Source organism: Seriola aureovittata, chromosome 16 (genome assembly GCF_021018895.1).
Source record: "Seriola aureovittata isolate HTS-2021-v1 ecotype China chromosome 16, ASM2101889v1, whole genome shotgun sequence".
NCBI lineage: Eukaryota > Metazoa > Chordata > Actinopteri > Carangiformes > Carangidae > Seriola > Seriola aureovittata.
The window spans coordinates 18,997,068-19,018,663 of record NC_079379.1 but is presented as its reverse complement, the minus strand read 5'-3'; the positions used below and the strand labels follow the sequence as shown (position 1 = coordinate 19,018,663).

At 41.1% G+C, this 21,596-nt stretch overlaps 1 protein-coding gene across 1 annotated transcript in view; it reads left to right on the top strand.

Moving 5' to 3' along the window:
* csmd2 (CUB and Sushi multiple domains 2) overlaps window positions 1-21,596 on the top strand; it is a 227,600-nt gene that overhangs the window by 200,141 nt on the left and 5,863 nt on the right. Inside the window, exons 56-71 of the mRNA XM_056398872.1 lie at window positions 190-378; window positions 776-949; window positions 2,170-2,352; window positions 5,672-5,848; window positions 7,654-7,833; window positions 8,045-8,218; window positions 8,406-8,579; window positions 10,311-10,384; window positions 11,257-11,368; window positions 11,688-11,867; window positions 13,268-13,333; window positions 13,740-13,901; window positions 15,856-15,968; window positions 16,608-16,695; window positions 20,198-20,330; window positions 20,908-21,085. Coding sequence (XP_056254847.1) covers window positions 190-378; window positions 776-949; window positions 2,170-2,352; window positions 5,672-5,848; window positions 7,654-7,833; window positions 8,045-8,218; window positions 8,406-8,579; window positions 10,311-10,384; window positions 11,257-11,368; window positions 11,688-11,867; window positions 13,268-13,333; window positions 13,740-13,901; window positions 15,856-15,968; window positions 16,608-16,695; window positions 20,198-20,330; window positions 20,908-21,067 — 2,339 coding nt within the window. The 3' untranslated portion in view covers window positions 21,068-21,085. The remainder of the gene's footprint in view (window positions 1-189; window positions 379-775; window positions 950-2,169; window positions 2,353-5,671; window positions 5,849-7,653; window positions 7,834-8,044; window positions 8,219-8,405; window positions 8,580-10,310; window positions 10,385-11,256; window positions 11,369-11,687; window positions 11,868-13,267; window positions 13,334-13,739; window positions 13,902-15,855; window positions 15,969-16,607; window positions 16,696-20,197; window positions 20,331-20,907; window positions 21,086-21,596) is intronic.

Sequence of the window (21,596 nt, the reverse complement as noted above, 5' to 3'; positions counted from 1 at the left end):
ATAAAATGGGCCTGCTCCCTGATTGTGTGAGAGACTTATATATCTATATCATGGTTGGAAAAAAATTTATAATTAAATCGTAATCTCAAAATAAAATTCAGATTAGATAAATTGTACCTGAAATGCTTATACAAGATCTCTTTTTTCTCTCTGTGTCTTTCACCTCCTACCCACCTCCCACCTCTTCAGTTGTGAACTGCACAGAGCCAGGCCACGTAGAGAACAGCATAAGGCAGGTACTGCCCAGCGGGCCGCATCGCTACAGCTTCCAAACCACTGTGTCGTACCGCTGTAGCCCGGGCTACTACCTGCTGGGCACCAGCTCCATCTCCTGTCAGGGGGACGGCACCTGGGACCGCTCCCTGCCTAAGTGCCTGTGTGAGTATCTGAGGAGTTGGCTGTGAGTAAAACTGTATAAATAGGTCAGGCAACCCCCCAACTCCCACCACTCCTAACCCTAACCCTCACTTTTGTGCAAAATCATTGTAACAAATATACAACAAATAAACAGTAGTAGTGATTAGTGGCCTATTTATTATTATTATTATTATTATTATTATTCAATCAATTGTTTGGACTATAAAATGTAAGAAAATAGCAAAAAATTGCCAATCATTATTTCCCAGAGTCCAAGTTGAAAACAAACACAAATCCAATGTAACCCAACTTAAGAGCCATATAAACAATATGCAGCCTATTTATCAGTTCGTAACCATTGGCTTGAAACGTTTCCACTTGTTCATTGTTCTCTTTCCTCTCTGCTATGATTGGACAGTGGTGCTGTGTGACCGCCCCAGCATGCCACCTTACGCCCAGATCTCAGGCGACCGTCGGACAGTAGGCTCAGTCATCCGGTACAGCTGCATCGGCCAGCGTACCATCATCGGCAACACGACGCGAATGTGCCAGCTGGACGGCCAGTGGAGCGGCTCACCACCACACTGCTCTGGTACGGAAAACTACACCCAGATTGACTGACTGACAGTCTGGAACAATTAAACTGAAACTAACACTATTTTGTGAAGTAGATTAAAAAAAGATTTGAACAAACAGCATTAGATTGTTAATATTTAGAGATATGTGCTGTGAAGCCCATCTTCTCATCCTCTTCCCCCTCTCTGCCTCTAATACTTGATTAATTCAGATGTAATATCACAACCCAGTCACAGTGATGCCCTCATAATGCCAGGCCAACAAATAAAGAGTTTGGGTGGCAGCTGTTAGCAGGTAATGAGCGAAGTAGGTAGACCAAAGATGGCGCTGCCTGTCTGCTCCACAGGCCTCAAGGGCAAAGAGAGTGTCCTCCATAAAACTGCTTAAATCTGCTCATATTAGAGTGAGGAACAGGGATGCCCACACCTCAGCTGGGTTATGAAGCGCTATAAGGACATCAGCCCACTTACTTCCTCTCCCCTTGCAGTGATTCGCTTCAGGGCTCCTAGTATATCTAACACACATGCGAAAGGCCAGACATGCGAATGAATATCCACAAGTACAAACACGTTCACAAAGATTTGACAGAGATGCACAAACTAGCGCACACGCAGACCCATAAGCCGTGTGACAATAAAATAGCACGCTGACAGTTTAATGTCACAATTCATGACACTCGTATATAACCTGGGAATTGCTAGTGTTCTTTCAACGGGCTATAAAAACAACCTTTTTATAAAGATTTGCCCGACTTTCTTAGCTAAGCACCATTATAGTGATGTTGACCAGCTCCTTATAAAATAAAGAGTGAGAGCAGTACACAGCAGTACTAAACGCTTTGTGATTGTTTTAAATTAAGGATGTGGAAATATGTAGCAAGGCGCAAAAATATATGTATATGTTGGGTCGATGAATCGTATGGTGCAATTTCTGCATGTTGAACAAATATATGTAATGAAAATGAATGTATTTGGGAAGCTAGTTGCTCCTTAGGGAGACAAGGCTATATTATTTTCGTGTTGGATGCAATCAGGTGGGAGGGGGTCCATGTTCCTGTTCTAATCACATTGTTATTGTGTTTTAATATGAAAACATCACTCATGTGGAGAGCACCTTTCTAATGTGTGTTCTTGTGGTAGTCTTACATAGTCAAAAATATGAGCATTTTTTCTTGCTACATTTTTCACATTCATAGATATAACATATAAATGTGTTCCTCTTTTTAAATCTTTGCAGGGGATTCTGCCGGGCTGTGTGGAGACCCAGGCATTCCTGTGCATGGTATCCGTCTGGGCGAAGAGTTTACAGTAGGCAGTGTTGTCCGCTTTAGCTGTGAGCCCGGTTATATGCTGAGGGGTTCACCGGAGAGAACCTGTCTGGCCAATGGGAGCTGGCTGGGAACCCAACCTGAGTGTCATGGTAAGGAACACATACGCTGTGAGTTTTTTTTCTTCTCTGTCAAACATAGATTGATAGAAGGGGGTGGTTTCCTTTTAAAAAAAAAAAAAAAAAGAAAAACTGTGCCTACTATTTATACAGCAGGATCACACGGCTCAGCATTTGCAGCAAAGTTTTTACCAAAGTGCCTGGAACTCTGGTTTGAGTTTGTTTTCAGGAGAATAAATATGGATTTTCGCCTCATCTCCTCAGCCCTTACCCTCACAGAGATGCTGGAGGGGTCATCTGCATGTGCTTCATATCCTTGGACAGAACTAACATTTCCTGTGGGAATATGAGGCACTAAGAAATTTGTTCCTAGTTAGTTGGTCCTTATGTAATGTAAGCAAGAGCTTGTGCACAAACTTGGTGGTAAGTTGAGTGCGTTTGCAAGTTGAATGTTGTACTTCACAAAGCCTGTGGCTTATCAGCGATTCTGTTCGTGACTTTTATAGACTGAATCTCAAGGTTGCTCCCCCAAGTAAAGAAGTGTATAAATGTCCTCTTGTGAGGTGATGGTAAAATAACTTCAATAAGCAGAATGGTGTGGCAACTACCTATTTGTGTTGAAGAGAGAGCTCAGCTCTAAGGTGAAGCTTTCGATTCAGCAGTCAGTTTAGGTTTCAGCTCTCACTTGTGGCTATGAGCATTTGGGTAGTGATCAAAAGAGTAAAAGCCTTTAGGGATAGGGCGAGCATCTTGGAAACCAAGGAAGAGCTTGGAGTAAAACAGATGCTCCTTTGCATCAAAACCAGTCAGTTGTTAAAGAATCTGATCAGGTTGCCTTCCCCTTCATACATTTGAAGCATTGTGGACATGGAGACCCTGCAGCACAGCCAGAAGACCATGGAGAGATTACATTTCTCATCTAGCCTGGGAACACCTTGGGATTCCTTATGAGGAGCTGGAGGACATTACTGGCGAAAATCATGTGTGGGCCGCTGATTAAAGAGACCAGTAATGAATGAGCACAGTATCTGGCCATGTAGTAACATGTGATACAGGGCAGCTGAGTAGTTATGAAGTTGAAGTTGATGCTCACTGAACTTTTAATGCACTGTAAACATATATAAGACATCTACATTTCATTTAGTTTCTTTTCACTAACTTGTATTTCTTTCAAGTGCGACGTTTTCCTTCCCTTTCTTCTTCATTTGCTCAGTTTAATTACTCCCACTGCATTAGTTTTACAAACCTTTGTATGCATAGATTGTAATTTCAGGGGTAATAGACATCCAAATCATTTCCTCGATTAGAGTTAATTGTGGCCTTAGTGAATGTTTTAGGATGTGGGCACTTTACTAATGAGTATTTATATTTCCTCATCTCTGCATTTTCATGTCTTTTCAGAGCTGATCTCAACAAATCCCAGCACTGAACTGCACATTCTGAGCTTTTCTCCACTCACAGTTTGTGGTTAATACTGTAGTCACAGTCACTGATTGTGTAATTAGATGCTGCCTCTTCAAATTGAATGAAAGACACGTGGCAAGTGTGCATGTGTTTCGTGTGTGTTTGCAAAAATGTAAAACAACAATTAAACCAGAGAGAATGAGGGCACAACAACGTAATTTAAAATTTTTTGTCCTTGTGCAACATTGCGTTCATTCTGCTGCTGACACCTGAAAAAGCTGACCCTCTGAATGTGTGGTGTGCGACCAATCGATTTGGCACCACACTACCCATTATTATTGCTGAGACAGGACAAAGACATTACAGACAATGTAAGAACTAGAGTGCAATTTTTCTTTTTCTGCTGTCAAATAACTTGCTTGCAGCAGAAAAAATAAAAGAGCCAGGATGTTAGGGATGATCTCAAGAGGTGAGTGTTTGAATTCAGCCTGATTTAGATTATAATCAAGTCAATTACTGTCAATAGTGTGCGTGGTTTATTTTTCCAGTATCCTTGCAGCTGCTCTAGGCATTCAGCATCTAGTTTGTTGCTTGTCAGAGTCATATTTCTTTTCATTGGGTCAAGGTATACTGTATGAACATTGGGGAAAGGTATTTCCAAGGGTTTTTAAGGGTTTTTACTCATCACCTAGCAACACTAAGATGATAAAACCATCCATAAACTTGGCTGCAGTTTTACACCTTTGAGCTGGCAAGTTATACCATGCAGTTATATCTAGCAGTTATGTTGTATTATTTCTTACCTGCCCTTTTTCCTACTCTCCATGAACACCTGGCCCTTTTTCTTTCCTCATTGCTGTATCCAGTGTGTTATTTCCAGAAACTTGATCCTGTTTCACATGCTGTTTTCACTTGTGCTCTTAACACCCCTTGAACACACACACACACACACACACACACACACACACACACACACACACACACACACACATATACACACACACATAACCTCCTCCTCTCACATCACCACCTCTCTCCCTCGCCTCACTCAGTCTCATTCCCTTTCTGGTGTGGTATGCCTGCTAGCTGAGGTTGCCCACCTGTTCTCAGTTGGCACAGACTTCAAGGGCCAGGCCACATCTGGTCATTACGGGAGGGCGAAGCCCACAGGGCTCTGAGGGCCCAGGGCAAGCTGGAGACTGTAATGAACAGAACCATCGCTGGCGGCCGGACAGACACCAAGGGATTTTTCTGAGCAAAGGATGTGTCCATCAAAGCAGAGTTACTTATGAAGTAGGATGCAGGGGAAGATGATGGTGGTGGTGTTCGTGTGGACGGATGAAGAACAGAGGGGAAGGGAAAACAAACCAAGTGAGGATGCATATCCGGCACATGAAGGAGTATAAAAGTGATGTAGTAGAACAGCAACCTAGATTTTGTTCAGCTTGTGGAAACCTAAAACACATATTAAGAGCACTATAAATCTCAATATGGGAATATATGTGAAAAGAACCTTTTAAGAACCAAACCTTTGTGATTCCCTGAATGTACTCATAAGAAGAATACAAAAGACTCTTGTTGGTGGTTCATTGCCTCTACTGATCACTCACTAGAAGATATACATGAGTTTATTTACCACTACTTGCGGGGTACAAAAATGTAATTCATGTTTTAGGCATTCACAAAGGTTTAATAGAAAGACAAGTGGATGGAAAAAAAGAGTGAAAATTCAGACTCGGGTCTCTGATCTCTCCACAAATGCTTAGATGAAGAAAAGTCTACAATGGTACAGTACCAATACTCTTCTCCCCACACCACACAGATGCACACACACATACACAATACAGTACATATACACTTTCACCTCTGGTCACTTAAGATTTAGTCTGTAAATGAATATGACCTAATCCTTTCCTGCTGCCATCTCTGTTTCTCTCTCGTTTTTCAGTTATCTCCTGTGGGAACCCGGGAACTCCACGCAATTCCCAGATCCTGATCCACGATGGCCTGACGTTTTCCAGATCCATCACTTACGCTTGCAGGGAGGGTTACTACTCCACTGGCCTGCTCACCCGACACTGCACTGTGAACGGGACCTGGACCGGGAACATGCCAGAGTGCTCGGGTAATTAACGACTCTCAATTGGATATTCATGCTCCAGTGTAGGATGCTTTCCTGTTTTCTTGGCTTATACACATTTCTGAGTTGTCTTCCTGTTGGCCTTTCATCTTTATTTGTAATGCAACAGTAGTTTGCAGATTGCAATTTTGGTAATAGTTGCAACACCAGTAGAATACTGTGCATATCCAAGCCTTGTAGAGAAGTAATTGCAACATAAATATGTAATATTATGCAAGAAATGCAGAGAACATGGAAGTCATGTTGTAAGAGAAGATATTTCTCAGCAATGAATGACTCATGTGGTTCCCTGGATTAGTAGGAGGACATTGGTTGAGAACATTTCAGTCCACTCAAATGGAACAGGCATGACTGACAGCCCTTTATCATTATGTTTAACAAAAGGCACACAGCTGCTCTACAGAGCCAAGAGACCCTGGCAAATAGAGGTCACAAAGAGAAGCAGTTTCTTCTGAATGGAGGGGATAAACCCGAAGCAGCATCATTATGGACTTCAGACGTCAGTAATCCATAGGAGTAAAAGGGTACATGTTGACACACTTAAGTAGAATATCTTCAGCGTGAGAAAGACGTGAAAAGGAGAATTTTAAGTTCAATTATTTCTATTGATCCGAAAGAGAAAAAAAATTGCTAAAAAGGGATGTACCTGAGAGAGAAGCTGTCTTCTCTCCATTTTAGCTTTAATTTATTTACTACGAGTAAAATTTAAACTCATTTACAAACTTTCGCATCTACAGTATCTTGCACTGAAATAGTGGATTGTCTGCCGGTGACAAACAAAGAGTATTGTTTTGCAAAAGGAGAAACTATCTCAGTGTGTCCCGGCCCTGTAGGTAATGTTACAGGATAGATAGGCATTGTGGCTTCAAGCAACACACTCTTACCAGCCCAGTGGGACATATAAGTGCTTGCTCACTACACCTCCAATAGACCTAGTTTCCTCACCCCACTGGGAATTGTGCTGGAATGCTGGTCATATGCCTTTAATAATGCATTTTTGTCCCAAGGAAACTTAGCGTTGTCCTTCTGTGCCCTGGATTTTGCCTCTCAGACATTTCCAGCAGAACGGAGCCACGATGCTGCTGAGTCACACAGTGGAATTCTCACTGTTGTTACTCAATCATACTGTTTTCCCCCGCAGGATGTAAAAGTATAATCAAGGAGAAATATGGTTCATTCTGGAGCCTGAGGGAGCTACTGTAGAGGGACACCCATCACAAAATTTAGTCTCTCTGCATCCTAAAAGCTCCAAACTGTAGACAATCAAAGTCAAGTCAGATAAAAAGCATTAAATCTCACCATGGGTGACTGTGATTGAAAAGTCTGTCAGTTGCATTGTAAGTAATATTTTTAAGCGTATATATAAGGTATAAATGCAGTATATTATCCAAAAGTGGTTGTCCATAAATGAATGAAGTGCTGATTGCTTTTGAATACACATCTACTGCATTGCTTTTTAGATTGTTAAGTTTTGTTGGTGAGGTGAACTGCTTGGGTTAAGTGCCTGTAACAGTTCATTAAGTTTGAGGCTCCATCCAGGGTGCAATTGTAAATAGGATTTTTACACATTTATATTTCATTCTAAGTGTGTGATATTGATTCCCTGCTTAACCAAGTACAGCAAAATATGTGGTATAATGAGGTAGCAAACTTTTCTTTTGAATTTTCCTTAATCCAGACAAACTTCTTCTGCATCTCTGTCCTTGTGTTCAACTACTTCTACCATCATTGTGCAATTGTATTAGGCAGTTTAATTTGTTCTCACTCACAGTTTTTTATTGTTTTGTCAGTAATCAACTGTGGCGACCCTGGAGTGCCAGCCAATGGGGTGAGGTTAGGGAATGATCTCACCTACAACCACACAGTCACTTTCCAGTGTTCTCCTGGTTTCACCATGGACGCTGACCGGGCCTCCACTCTCATCTGCACCAAGGACCGCACCTGGAACGGCACTAAACCACTCTGTAAAGGTACAGTTTTGTAAGGTGCAGGATTACATTTGGGTGATGAGATGAATCTAGACGATGGTATTGGCTACAGGACAGCAAGGAATGATATGGAAGGATAGGACAGATGGATGGCAATTGTTGTTGTTGTTATAGAAATAGACATTTACCATTACACTAGTACTTACTAGGACTGGAACGTATCATCCTGCAATGCATCTCTGTCTCCTTGTAGCGATCGTATGTGGCCCACCACCCACCATCCCTAACGGTCAGGTCGTCGGTACAGACTTCACCTGGGGCTCCAGCATCAGCTACTCCTGCAACCAAGGTTACCAGCTGTCCCTGCCCACTGTGTTAACATGTCAGGGCAACGGTAACTGGAGTGGAGAAAAGCCGCAGTGCTTCCGTAAGTGGCATCATGCTGGAATGCCAAATTACATTACATGTCTCTGACATTGATTGGAAGTATATAGGCCTTTATTATGTATGACATTTCACCCCCCTTGGAAAATATTGAATTAAAACACAGCATGGATTGCAGATCACCTCTCATTCCTCTGTTTCTCTTTTTCCTTCCTCCTTTGTCTTTCCAGCTGTGTTCTGTGGAGACCCAGGAATGCCAGCCCAGGGCAGGAGGGAGGACCGAGGATTCACCTATCTCTCCTCTGTCTCCTTCTCCTGCTACCCTCCTCTTGTCCTGGTGGGCTCTACCAGGAGATATTGCCAGTATGATGGCACTTGGAGTGGCACGCAGCCCTCTTGCATAGGTAAGCTATTGAAAAATTAAAATACAGTATTTGGTGTAATCTAAGAATTGGCATACAGGATGGCTAGTGGAGGTTTCTGGCATCAGTGTGCATTGCCCGTGGCCTCTTTACCAGAGCACAGAACATTGAATATTGTATGCAATTACTTATATAACTGGATCCATTGGCTTGCTTACATTCTGCCCTCTTATGTATTCCCTTGGCTTTTGCATTCAAGAATTAATGCATGCAAAAACCATTTAACCTAGCTAACAAGCTGTATTGATCCTGTTTTCAGATCTCATCTGTGTGATTAATTAAAACAACCCAGAACATTTTTTGTCCAGTTTTAGAATGACTGTGGGTTCAGTCAAGTCTCTCTTCACCACATAGACATAGTGCGGAGAAACTGTAGGTCTGGCAATGCAACAGACTTTGCACAAGGGGCCAGTTTCACCAGACATGCAAGCTGCGGGACATCAATCGCTCTCCTGTTCATTTTGACATATTTCACAGATGAGAGCAAAAACCATTTGTTACCTGTGTATGAGCATGTAAGAACCCTTTAGGGCTCGCAGATTCACGTGCATTTTTTTCAAACATGATGCTGCTACCATTTGCGAATTTCATGTAAGCAGTGCTTGCAACACACTTTTGTGAAGCTGGTCCCAGTATCAACTTTGGCCCTCTTCCAGCAAAAATATTGTTTCTTACTGCAATAAACATCCTTAAACCAGGAAGAATAACACCATTTCTGAAGCACTTTCTGCTGAAGCACTCGAGGAAATCACGCTTGTGTGATCAAAAACACCTTGCGCATAAAATAAAGTGCAGTGTTCCAGCCCTCAGGTCCATTGTGGTATTTGAAGTTTAAGTAGGAAGCTGTAAAATATGCACTCATGCAAACCTTTGACCCGATAATAGTTAAACATTAATGCATTATAGCCATGGGTCACCAATAATTCCACTGCCTATGCATCATTTATCAGCCAGTTTGTTTAGCCACTGATGAAAAATCATAGTGCCTGACATGTTGGAAAGGTTAAAGCAAGATTTAGTCAGATTGAATCAATTAAAAACACAACCTGTGTTGTACAAGTACATTGTGCAGCCACTGCTGAAGCTGTTTTACAGCACATCTTGCAGCAACTCATAGTTGCTCTAAATTCCCTGGAAAGACTGGCCTCTTGTGGCTTCTTGTTCAACTTCTCAATTTGATGGTGACTTCAGTGAGACCCCAGAGAAACCCCTTGAGAAATGAGAAATGTTGCGTTTGGTCCTGACCCATAGCCTTGGCAACTGGGATATGATGAAGATGGTAAATATTTACAGTTTTATTATTGTGATTGTCATGACATAATCGTTCTATAACGAAAAGAAAAATGACCCAGTGAAAATTAACTTGGAAGTTGTGAATATAATGCATTAGCTGTTCATGTTTTTAGTGAGAAAAATGATGTAATGGTCATCGGGGTTGTGTGGACTGATAATTGTGTTATAAGCTGCTCTGAGCAGGGACTGAGAGTGGGTTTAGATCACTTATAAAAGGCTTTGTAGGTTTTGTGAATAAACGCATGTGTGTGCGTGGTTGTTGAATACAGTAATTTATGGCCTTCATTCAGTGTTTCCTGTAAAAATTTCCCCATACAAAGTCTCTGAGGTCATGTATATAGTGGGTGACATATATAATAAATGGGACTCACTTTAACATGAGAGTAGTTATTAAAGACTGGTTGTTTATGTGTGTTTCAGATCCCACTCACACTACCTGTGGAGACCCCGGGACTCCTCTATTTGGAAATCAGAACAACAGTCAAGGCTACCAGGTGTGAATATGTGGTCACGCAAGAAATGTAATTCATATATGTTGAAAAAAAAAGAAAGCTTGAACCTTGTATTGTTTGCAGTGTGGAATTCAAGGTTAAATCAATGACTAACAGGAAATTATTCTCAGCTTAGAACTGTCTTTCTTCTGACACCATGAAGCATATGGATAATATTTTCTTCTACTGCTCATTTGTTATTTTCTATACACAGTTTCATAGGAATGGCTTACCAGTAGGCTTTATTCAAACATGTGCTGCAGTATTATTACTTTCCTCAGCCATGATTAAAGTCAGTTACAAATTAGTGTTTCAAATTCAAGTTTAAAGAATGTAATAGGCCCTTTTTACTGGTAACATTTTGACATGTCGCAGTGGGAAGAGTACAGGTGTAAATACTAAAATGAATTCAGCTGCTACAGTTTCAATGTCTGGTATTCTGTGTGCTGGTTAACTGTCACACTATCATGGCTTACTGGACTCCATACAACAGAGCCATTGGTAAAATATTTTTATGACAAGTCAAAATGTCTGATGTGAAAATGAAGTACTAATGAAACACATTTAACACCCAAAATATAAAGCATTTGTTGAAAACACTTCCGTAATATTTTCCGTAATAATTTAAAAGATGATGCTCTCAGCTGTGTTGCTCCACAAATTCAAGAAAATATAAGAATGGTAAAGTTAGAGCTCCAAGAGAATAAAAACCAAGGTAATGTTTTTTCTTTGAAATAGGTAACAAATACATATCACTATTTTGGAATAACGAACCCAAAGACATGATCATTAAACAGCCATGTTTGTGTGCAAAATCAGCTTGCTCTACGTATGTTCGTTGGCAAATCCACATCTTCCTGTGTGTCCTCTTACAGATCAGCGGCACTGTGTTCTTCAGCTGTAGAAAGGGCTATTTACTGCAGGGCTCCATTTCTCGCACTTGTCTGCCCAACCTCACTTGGAGTGGTTTTCAACCTGAGTGCATTGGTAAGCACGCTGTCTGCTCATATTGAAAAAAAAAAAACATACCTACAGTTAAGTGGGAAACATAACCTTGAGCAAACATTTGCATTACTCACAGTGTAACACCTACATTATTATATATACTCTTCCTTGACCCCACACCTCCACCTTGGCTCTTTTACACTTTTTCTCTTCCACCATATTTTCTCTCTCTTGTCTGTCGCTCCTCTGATCCCTCTCCCTGCTCATCTCCTCATCCCAACTTTAACCTCTTTCTCTAAAACCCCACACTCTTCTTCTTTGGTCTCTTTAATCCCCCCCTCTCTTTTTCTCTCCTTTCCAGCCCACCACTGCAGCCAGCCAGAGCTGCCAGCCCAGTCCGATGTGAGAGCCATTGAACTGCCGTCCCTTGGCTACACGCTGATCTATACGTGTCAGCCTGGTTTCTACTTGGCCGGAGGATCAGAGCACAGGACCTGCAGGTCCGATGGGAGCTGGACAGGGAAACCACCTCTGTGTGCAGGTATAAACATGGTTACATTACATCAAGAAGGGAATATGGGGAACGCAGACACATGCATACAGGCACAAATACGCACAGCGATTCATTCACCAATCCTCATAAGATTACAGATGTGTGCACCTGGCCACCTAGTTTCCCCGGGAAGCACGCAGATGTATTACACACTTAAAACACTGCACCTCTTATTCATAATGTGCTGCTTTCCATTAGCAGTGTTTATTGAAACCACTGGGGTCTGTACTGGTTCGGGATTCAGTGGTGACTCAGGTTTGGAAATTGGGGATTCAGCTAATGTTGATGAATAGCTCTGTTAACACTTGCTTATTCTCAGACACATGCCAGGGTAGAATTGCCCATCCATCACACAATTACACTGCATGGAATTACACACACACAGCCTCAAACGCACACACACACACACAAGCTTTGAAACATTAACAAGGGTGCAAAACCTGATTAGTCCAATGCATCCCATTGATTAGGTTAGCAGAAGTACCTCTTATAAATGGCGAGGCAGTGTTAACAAGGTCTAGCAGACAAATAGACTGCCATTAAGACACCCCTAAGTATTGGCCTAAATACATATAGGAAAAAAAATAGAGTCATCGACACACAATTATCTGGGGTAGACGAATGCTAATAGCCTAAAGAGAAAGGCGTACTAGAGGGGGATATCTGTGTGATGGATTCCACGCCAAGCTGTTGCTGAAATATAGAGGGTGATGGGTATTTTTTAAGGGCATGCCATTAAGAGTGAAGGCAAGGAAGAGAACTGGCCTTAGCACATACAGGATATTAACAGCACCTGTGGGTGCAGTAATGGAAGGGCAGCTCAAAAGACTGGCAGCTAATAAAGTCGAAGGCTGTGTGTGTGTGTGTGTGTGTGTGTGTGTCTGTGTCTGTCTGTCTGTGTGTGTGTGTGTGTGTGTGTGTGTGTGTGTGTGTGTGTGTGTAAATTTATCCGAGGTGATGTTTGTGCTCATAAACTACCATTCAGTGAACCTGTCTTTGTTTGCAGTTGTGTGTAAAGCCCTCTTTGCTCTGTTTGTCTGTGTGGGTGTATGTTTACTACTATGGTGTAGTCCTGTGGTCCCGTGCGAGTAGTAAGGTATTATTAAAGTGCTTCCCTTGAAGCTGCAAAACTGTGACTCTAACTTTGCTCTTTGACGCACGAGGCGAGTCCTGTCGCAGCCCTTACTCTGGCCACCACAGCGGTTATTTGGCGTGGAGGTAGTCAGGAAGTGCTGATGGTGACATCCTCCTACTGCAATTACCTCAGAGCTGTTCTGTTTAAATCTGATCTTTTCCTCTCGCTTCCTGAGGCATACACTGCATCTGTTTACAGGATAATCTTGTTAAGTATTTTCTTTTTGTTAACTTTATGTTGTTGTGCTCTCCAGCTGATAATCGCCCAAGTGGTAAGAGCCCAGTGGGCACAGTGCAGGAGCCACCTTCCAAATTACCAGGTAAAACAGGTTGTCCTTGTATTTCAAAATGTTTTCTCAAAAGAGAATCTCAAAATATATCACTAAACTTTAATTTATTGATATTCATCTCCATTACAATATTTATCAGAATAATACATTTTCTCTGTGGTATTTATCTTATCAATGATTCATCCTTTCTCTCAGATTAAATATATTCTAATCAGTAAAATAACATGGCAAATGATTTGACATCCCTGGTGTACTTGATTCTAAAGTTTTACAGTCAGTTTTCAATCTGTGTTTATTGGTGCTTAAAAAAATGAAAATATTATTTATAATATTATTATATTATTAATATTTATAAAAGTAAAAAGAAGAAAATAATCTCTCTGCCTCCTCTGTCCATACCCCTTGCCTTTGGCCATGCACCCCCTCCCTTTTTCAGTCCCTGCAGGTGTGTTTGCTAAGAACTCTCTGTGGAGGGGATCCTACGAGTACCTGGGGAAGAAGCAGCCGGCCATGCTCAGCATCACTGCCTTTGAACCCTTTAGCAACCGGGTGAACGGGACACTCATCGACCACAGCGGAGTGGAACTCAAACTGGCCGGTTTGTATTTCATTGTATAGCATTTTATCCAAACAGACAATTGTCAGACAAATGCAAGTGAGGACTAGGAAGCAAAAAACTAATGTGGTCCTTACATGGAGTAGATCATTGCTGCCGTTACAGAACAGCAGATATTTCTTTTTTTTCCCCGTGCTATAATCACCGTGCAGCTGTGATCATTAAGAAGCAAATTTGCTTCAGTAAAGGTTTGGACACTTCACTCCTCTGTACCTGGGTGCTATCAGTCTTCATCACAGTGTTAAAAATTAAAAATTAGTTTCTACAGCTTCAAACTGAGAGCCACTCTCTCCACTGAAAGTAATGTTGTTGATTAAGCTAAAGCTAAATTGCTTTACTGTAAAATTTAAGTATGAATATTCAACCAAATTTTCACAACACTGTTTGTGAATACAGCATTGGTCTCAGATTCCAAAAACTATTAAAAACATATCAGTGAGCCATTTCATTTCACTGGGTGACATGTCCCCCAATTAACATGAACATGGGCACTGTCGTTTAATTTGAATTTATCCTATATAGACCATCATACTGCTGTAAATACTCACTCGTGTACCCAATTAACAGCTGAACATAGTCCCCAGTAAATGCAGACATCTGTGTGCAGAGTTTTTATTTGTCTTCTGTAATAGTATCACTAACAAAGTGCTACTGAAGTCAGCAAACAGGAGGAGGCCACAGTGTGAAATGCAATGTTTGCTCACAGATTTGTAATTGTGTACAAGCGTTGCTGCTAAAGTTACGCTTGTGTTTGCGCTTCAGTCGAGACTACAGCTAATAACAAAGAAAGGCTGTTAGACACAGAAGAAGGACTCAACATAACTTGATCAGAGGATGAGTCACCTTTTCTCATTTTTCTTTTTCTAATTCCTAGTGTCTCATACAGTTGCATGCAACCCTGGGGAAATTACTTGTTACTTTTTGTTGATTTTTGAAATGAAAAGAAGTTAAAATAAACTGAATCTTAATTTTAACTCCATCTGTCCACATCTTGGATTTGCCTTTCTACCGAGCAGATGTGTAGTTTCACCTGAAGTTTTCTTAGTTTTACAGACTTTATCTTGACTTCCACGGTTAATTTTAACTGCCATTCCTTAATGACTTTTCGGACAGTGGAAATTTCAAGCTGGAAGTGCTTTCATATCTTTTTATAGTCCCTCCTGCTTTGCGGTCAGCCTTATTTTCAGATCCTCTGTCAGTTGCTTAGAGGAGCTTGTGGTTGTTAAGTGTTCCCACAAGTTTTGAAGAGTTGAGAATTTATCACTGCTGGATATGTCATCAGCTGACAGTTCCTAATGACAATTCGTGACCAATCCTAAAGAGTCAATTGAAGCTAAGTTAATAAAGGCTTATAAAGGAATGTTTTACAAATAAGTAAAATTAAGACAATTAAGAGCTGCTTTAAGTCTAAAGAAAACCCGTTCCTGAGTCCCATGATGGTATCATAAAATGCTTGACGTGATGTCATACATTTATGATGACTGTTGACATTCAATTATCTTATGTTTCATGCTTAGTTTGTGATATGTCTTCATGGCAGACGACAAACTCCTGTCTCTACTTTGTACAAAGGTTGATGTACTGTGAAACACCAGGGATGATGGAAATAAGTCCGGGACTTTATCCTCATATCCCCGACAATATCTAATATGTTGGATATGTTTTCAGTAAACCTAAACATTGTAAGGTACCCAACTTTTGCACATGGCACAATTACCGTTTAACTTTTTCTATTTTTGAGTTCATGAAATAAAAAGTAACAGAGGAATTACATTTGAGGAAATGCTCGGTTCTTATGTCTCTTTGCTCCAGGTATTGTGTTTGCTTCTTTTTCACTTCAAAAATCAGCAAACTCTAACTATATCACATAAACGTTTTTGGGTGGTTTCAGTGCGGCTGTTGCTCTGAAGTGACTGTAAACCTGTTCTTCTTGAAGGTACATATAAGAGGGAGGAAGCTCAGCTGCTGCTGCAGGTCCACCAGATCAGAGGCCCTGTGGAGATCTTTGTCAACAAGTTCAAAATAGACAACTGGGCCCTAGACGGACATGTAAGTGCAAGTACAGGGTCAGATTCAATTCAACACCTTTCTTTGTAATGGCTATAAGATATTACATCATACTCACAGACACCAGTATTGTGAAATATGCGCAAGCACACATACACACTAACCTTGTCACTCTGTGGAGATGGAGGGCCCGCCGAGAGTTTTCTCTTTAATTAAAATGTCAGTTAAATCATTGCCTGGTAATCAGGGCTCGACATACCCCCCCTCCACTCCTCTCTCCCATATTATCGCCCACCCTCTAATGCACATACACTCCAGATATAATTTAAAAAGCAGGTTACAGTATATGTGTGTGTGCCACCGCATATGTGCTCCTACGTGCACGTTTCACCAGTTGCACAGACATGAGTGTTCACTTACAAGCTTGTCTCGTGCAAAGTGGAGCATTCCTCTTGTGTAACATGCTTGCGTGTGTGCGGCGCGCCTGAGTTTGTTTATGTTTGTGCTCTTGAGCAGAAAAACGTCATATTAAATGTCAGCCATAAGAGCGCCTCTCAGCTCCTTTGACATGATATTTCATTTTCTGCGTGCACCAGCTGCTGACACTTTGATGATACGCTCCTTTGTAAAGCCTGGATGTGACACATAAAGTGTCTGTCTTCCATTCCTCTCTCTCCCTAGGTGTCCTACATCTCCTCATCCAACTCCTTTGTGTACCAGGGATTTGTCAGAGGAAAAGGCTTTGGCCAATTTGGTCTCCAGAGACTGGGTGAGTGACCTGTCCATTTGGTTATAGAAACCACTGTGATTAAGTGGTCTCCTGGGCAAAGACTGAGTGTCTTTTTTTTTTTTTTTCTTGTTGGTATCTCTATCACTGAAATCTTTCCCTTAAAATATACAGTCCAGACAGTGACATAGAAAGAGATATAGCCCTTTAAACACAAAGAGCCCAAAGTTTCGGGATTCAATAGTAACTGGGCAAACACACATGAAGTTCAACAAAATGATTTAATATTTTATGGAAAATCCTTTGTAGTCAGTGACTGCCTGAAGTCTGTTGACTAACAGACATCAGCACACACTCTGTATCTTACCCGTTGATGCTCTCCAATGAAATCATCAATAAATGCCAGTGTGCCAACTCCATTGGCAGCCATTCATACCCGAGCCATAACAGAACCAGCGCCATGTTTGACAGATGAGGCGATGGCTTCGGGTCAGGAGCTGTTCCTTTTTTCCTCCCCACTTTCCTCTTTCTAGCATTTTGATGGAGGTTGATGTTTGTCTTATCAGACCATAGAACTTTGTTGCAGAACTCCACCTGTTTCTATGTGTGTGTGTGTTTTTGTGAACTTCAACTTGGCCTTTCTGTTTTTGAGTCTTACCAGTGGTTTGCATCTTGTGTTGAATCCTCTGAGGTTGTGCTCATGTCTCCTCTTGGTCATTGACGAGGAAACATGTACACCATGCAGGAGAGCGTTCTTCACTTGCTGTGCAGTCATGAAAAGGTTTTTCTCCACCAAGCTAATGATTTTTCACTCCTAGTTTTGCCTTTTTTCTTTTTTCTTTTGAGCCTCATTATTATTTTCTTCGCTTGCTTAGTCGCCTCTTCACCCCTCACATTGACAGACAACTCCATCTCAGTCTAAATGGAAACTCTCAGCTCTTAATAAACTCTGAGCCACATGTGAGCTCTTCTTTTCATGAACTAATGTTGAAACAACACACAGCTGCCTAGTGTCCAGTTACATTTGAACCCTGGTAAATTGAGCAGCAGGTGTTAAAATGGCAACGTCCCCCTCACAGTCTTTCTGTATTGATGTGAACCTACTCAGATTAAAGCTGAGACTTGGAAGTAGTAGCTGCAGTATCCATTATTTAATTTCAAATTGAATGTGCTCTAGCAGAGAGCCTGAAGGACAAAAAATGTGTAACTGTGCAAAAACTCTGGACTGCATGTAGTGTCCTTAAGCAGAGCTGCAAGTGCTTTCACAGCTTGTCATTTGCTGTGTTGATTTGTCATTCATTTACTTTTACAAATGTGAAAACATGTCTGGAGAATGTGGTTGTGAATCCAGCCTAAAAAGGCAAACACGATTCACAAAAATGATTAATAGTCAGATGACATCCACATGCACACACTAATCTCACACACAGCACAAGTCCACAGAATCTTTCCTTAGAGAGTTTGTGGATTGCCATATCAAGTAAACCTACATCATGCCGTTTTGATAGAGTAAATATCATCCGTTCTTTGCCTACTTGTTTTTCTTTGGTTCCTTCAGCAACTTCAGCTGTGCTGTCATAGGTACTGAACATTTTTTCAAAAAGCTGCAGCTATCCATATATTGTATTCTGCTTCATGTTTGTGACCTAGAAATCCAACCCACGTGATCCTCCTCACTCAGATTTTTTTGCTACAGTATATATCCAGCAAATCCTTACATCCTGATCCATGGATCTGGATGGCTGCTGCTGTGTGTGTGTGTGTGTTTGTGTGTTTGTGTGTGTGTGTGTGTGTGTGTGTGTGTGTGTGTGTGTGTGTGTTATAAGATGCAATGTACTGGTGCTGAAGTGCATTTGAAACCTGCTAGAATTTTGGCAAAGAACTGAAGTATTGAAGGAACAATGGGGGATTTTCTTCTTATTTGGTTTTTGCAAGTTCACACCATTGGTTTACTGCTGCCACCCACTGTTACAATCCAGTTAAAAAGGTCTATGTGTGAACAGAGAAAATACCTGAATTGCCATGATGAAAATCTTTGGACATTAAGCATCATTAATCGATCAGCAATCTGATACATATTAAATGAAATATGTACATAATCCCAGCACTAAACCCTACATCAGCATGGGATTAATTATGTGATTAATTAAAAAACTCAACGCCTGTCCCTGTGGCGCACTGTGTTCAGAGGAGGAAGATGTACATGGAGAAATAAGAAAAAAAAACTGTATGTGTGTTAAAGTTACATTTAAAATGCAGTGGAAATCCTCTACATTCAGATTCTCCGCTCCCTCACGTGACACTGATCTCATATTATCTAATCCATGTAAACAGTTAAGTAGATAATGCTCCTGCTTTTGCTGTTTCCTTTTTGCTGATGCAAGTGATGGAGACAGATTTCACAGGATTTTCGCTTTTAATAGGTGAAGCTCAGGTTGCAGAAGCTTCCATACTGGCTGCAAGACATATTGAAGAGATTGAACAGATGTGATATGAACAGGAATTGGAATTGAGCATGAAGTCATGTGGTGTTAACATAGATTAAGTGTGTGTGTGTGTGTGTGTGTGTGTGTGTGTGTGTGTGTGTGTGTGTGTGTGTGTGTGTGTGTGTGTGTGTGCGCGCGCGCGCGCGCGCGCGTGTGTGTGTGTGTGCACGCAGAAAGTTGGGTGAAAACAGTGAAAGTGGATGTGAAAATCTACTGTAATGAGAAAGGTACTTGAACAGCAGGTGTGGAACCCTCCTACCACCCTGCCACAGCACACATACTGAGCAAACAGGTCTTTATTAATACAGAGTGTGGTGGCTGGTGATAGGGTGTTTAAGTGTGTATGAGAAAAACGGATATGAGCCTGGGAGGTAGGCTGGACGCCTTGGAATTAATCCTGCTCAATTTGTCGACGTTTTCGTGTTTTGTTTTAACGCAGTGGTGGTGTGAGTGCGAGTGCGAGTTTTCCTGCGTGCGAGTGTGTTTGTGCATGTTTGTGTGCTCGAGCTCATCCAGCTGGGGGTTGATTGGCAAACACCACAAAACCCACTAATTGAATTCCTTCTTGTGTGTCACTCGTCCTTTTTTGGAGCTTTTTTTGGCATTCTGTGGCAAACAGGTGGGCTGTCACTCCTCCACTGTTGCTGTCGCAGACACACCTCCATAAATTAGGGAATGAATCTGAATTGAGTTAATAGCTGTCGGCTTTGATGTCAGTAATTAAAAGTCATTGGAAGGATAATGGAATTTGAGGTTCCCAGGGGGGAGAATGAAAATAAAGCATAGAAATAAATGTAAAATAATGTTTCTGGTAGCCTTCTTCAGCCACTGCAGCTGATTTTATTTCTGTTTTTCTGTTCATTTGTCTTAAACATTTGTCAGCTCAGGTTCTTGGAAGAAGGTTGGGAGGATCATTTCACTCTTAGATTTTTTTTTTTTTTTTTTTATTTGTTTTAATTGTTATTTATAGGGATGGTTGTAATATCTGCTGCTGAAGTCATTGTGTACTGAAGTAATGTTGAAGTAAAGGCTCAGTGTCTTATTTTTTTTTTTTCCAGAGAGTTTAGATCCCAGCAGAGAGAACGCAGGCTACAACTTTGCCTCCAACAGCAGTTCAGTGGCAGCAGCCATCCTAGTGCCTTTTATAGCCATGATCATTGCAGGCTTCGCTCTGTACCTCTATAAACACAGGTAAGGCTAACGATGCTAATGTATTTCACACTGCCACATTTCCACATCTGCAAGCAACATATGACATTACTTCTGTACTGATACTACTTGCTCAGAAATGCTGTTTAAATTGGAATCATTTTCAGTCGTGGGTTACTTCACCTCTGCAGAGTGAGCTGTTTTCACATATGAATCTTGCTTTTGCTTGATTTCTTTTGAAAGATATCAATTCTCCCTCCAAAATATATTAACTTGATAGTGATTTTTGCAATTCACAAAGGCATATGTTGACCTCAAAAATGAGGAAATCATCATCTGTGGTGAGAGAATCTCCCCTCCCTGCCTAAAAAAGAACTGGTTTATCACAGTCAGGCAGAATGAAGTAGTAAGTTGAAGCTGAAATATTCAATGAAGTAGTAGTCGATAGTCAAGTCGAAGTAGTTATGAGTCAGCGAGTGAACTTCCCATCTCGTCTCAGTAAGACACAGCATAGCCACATCCATATTGTGACACATACATCTGCTGTGTAGTGGATATATTGTCCACCACAAATGTTAAAACAACTCATTGTTTATTACATTGATTCATTTAATTTCAGAAGAAGACCCAAAGTCCCCTTCAATGGTTACGTGGGCCACGAGAACACTAATGGACGAGCTACGTTCGAGAACCCTATGTATGACCGCAACATCCAACCCACTGACATCATGGCCAGTGAGACAGAGTTCACAGTCAGCACAGTGTGCACAGCTGTATAGCAACTGCTTCCTCCAGAGGTAAGAATCACACTTCACCAGGTCATCTGGCTGTATGATACAGGAAGGACATAGATCTTCAGGCGCCCTTGGATCCACATTTCTCTGAAAGTAGACGAAGTTATCACCTTGTGGCTTGCCTGAGCTAATCGCACATCCCAGGCATCAGAACTGCTGAAGCAACAAGACACAGACACTCAGAACCCAGTTTCAGACTAAACCTATTACACAATCCCTCAAGAATTTTCTGCAGATAGAAAAATCTGTGATTGGATTTCTTCTCCTGCATTTCCTTTGATCTGTATCTCTCATATTAATGAATCTCATTTGGTTTGCTTACACTTTATTGAAAAAGAAGAATATGTATGTTTTTATTTTAACACTTTTGAGAATATTACATTAATGCTTTTATCTTCTCTCTGTTTGATTTCCTTCATCTTTTTCATCTCCATTCTTTTGCTTATTGTTTACCTTTACTCCCTTTGTCTATTTCCCTGCTTTTCTATGTATATTTTCTTTCAATCGCTCTTTC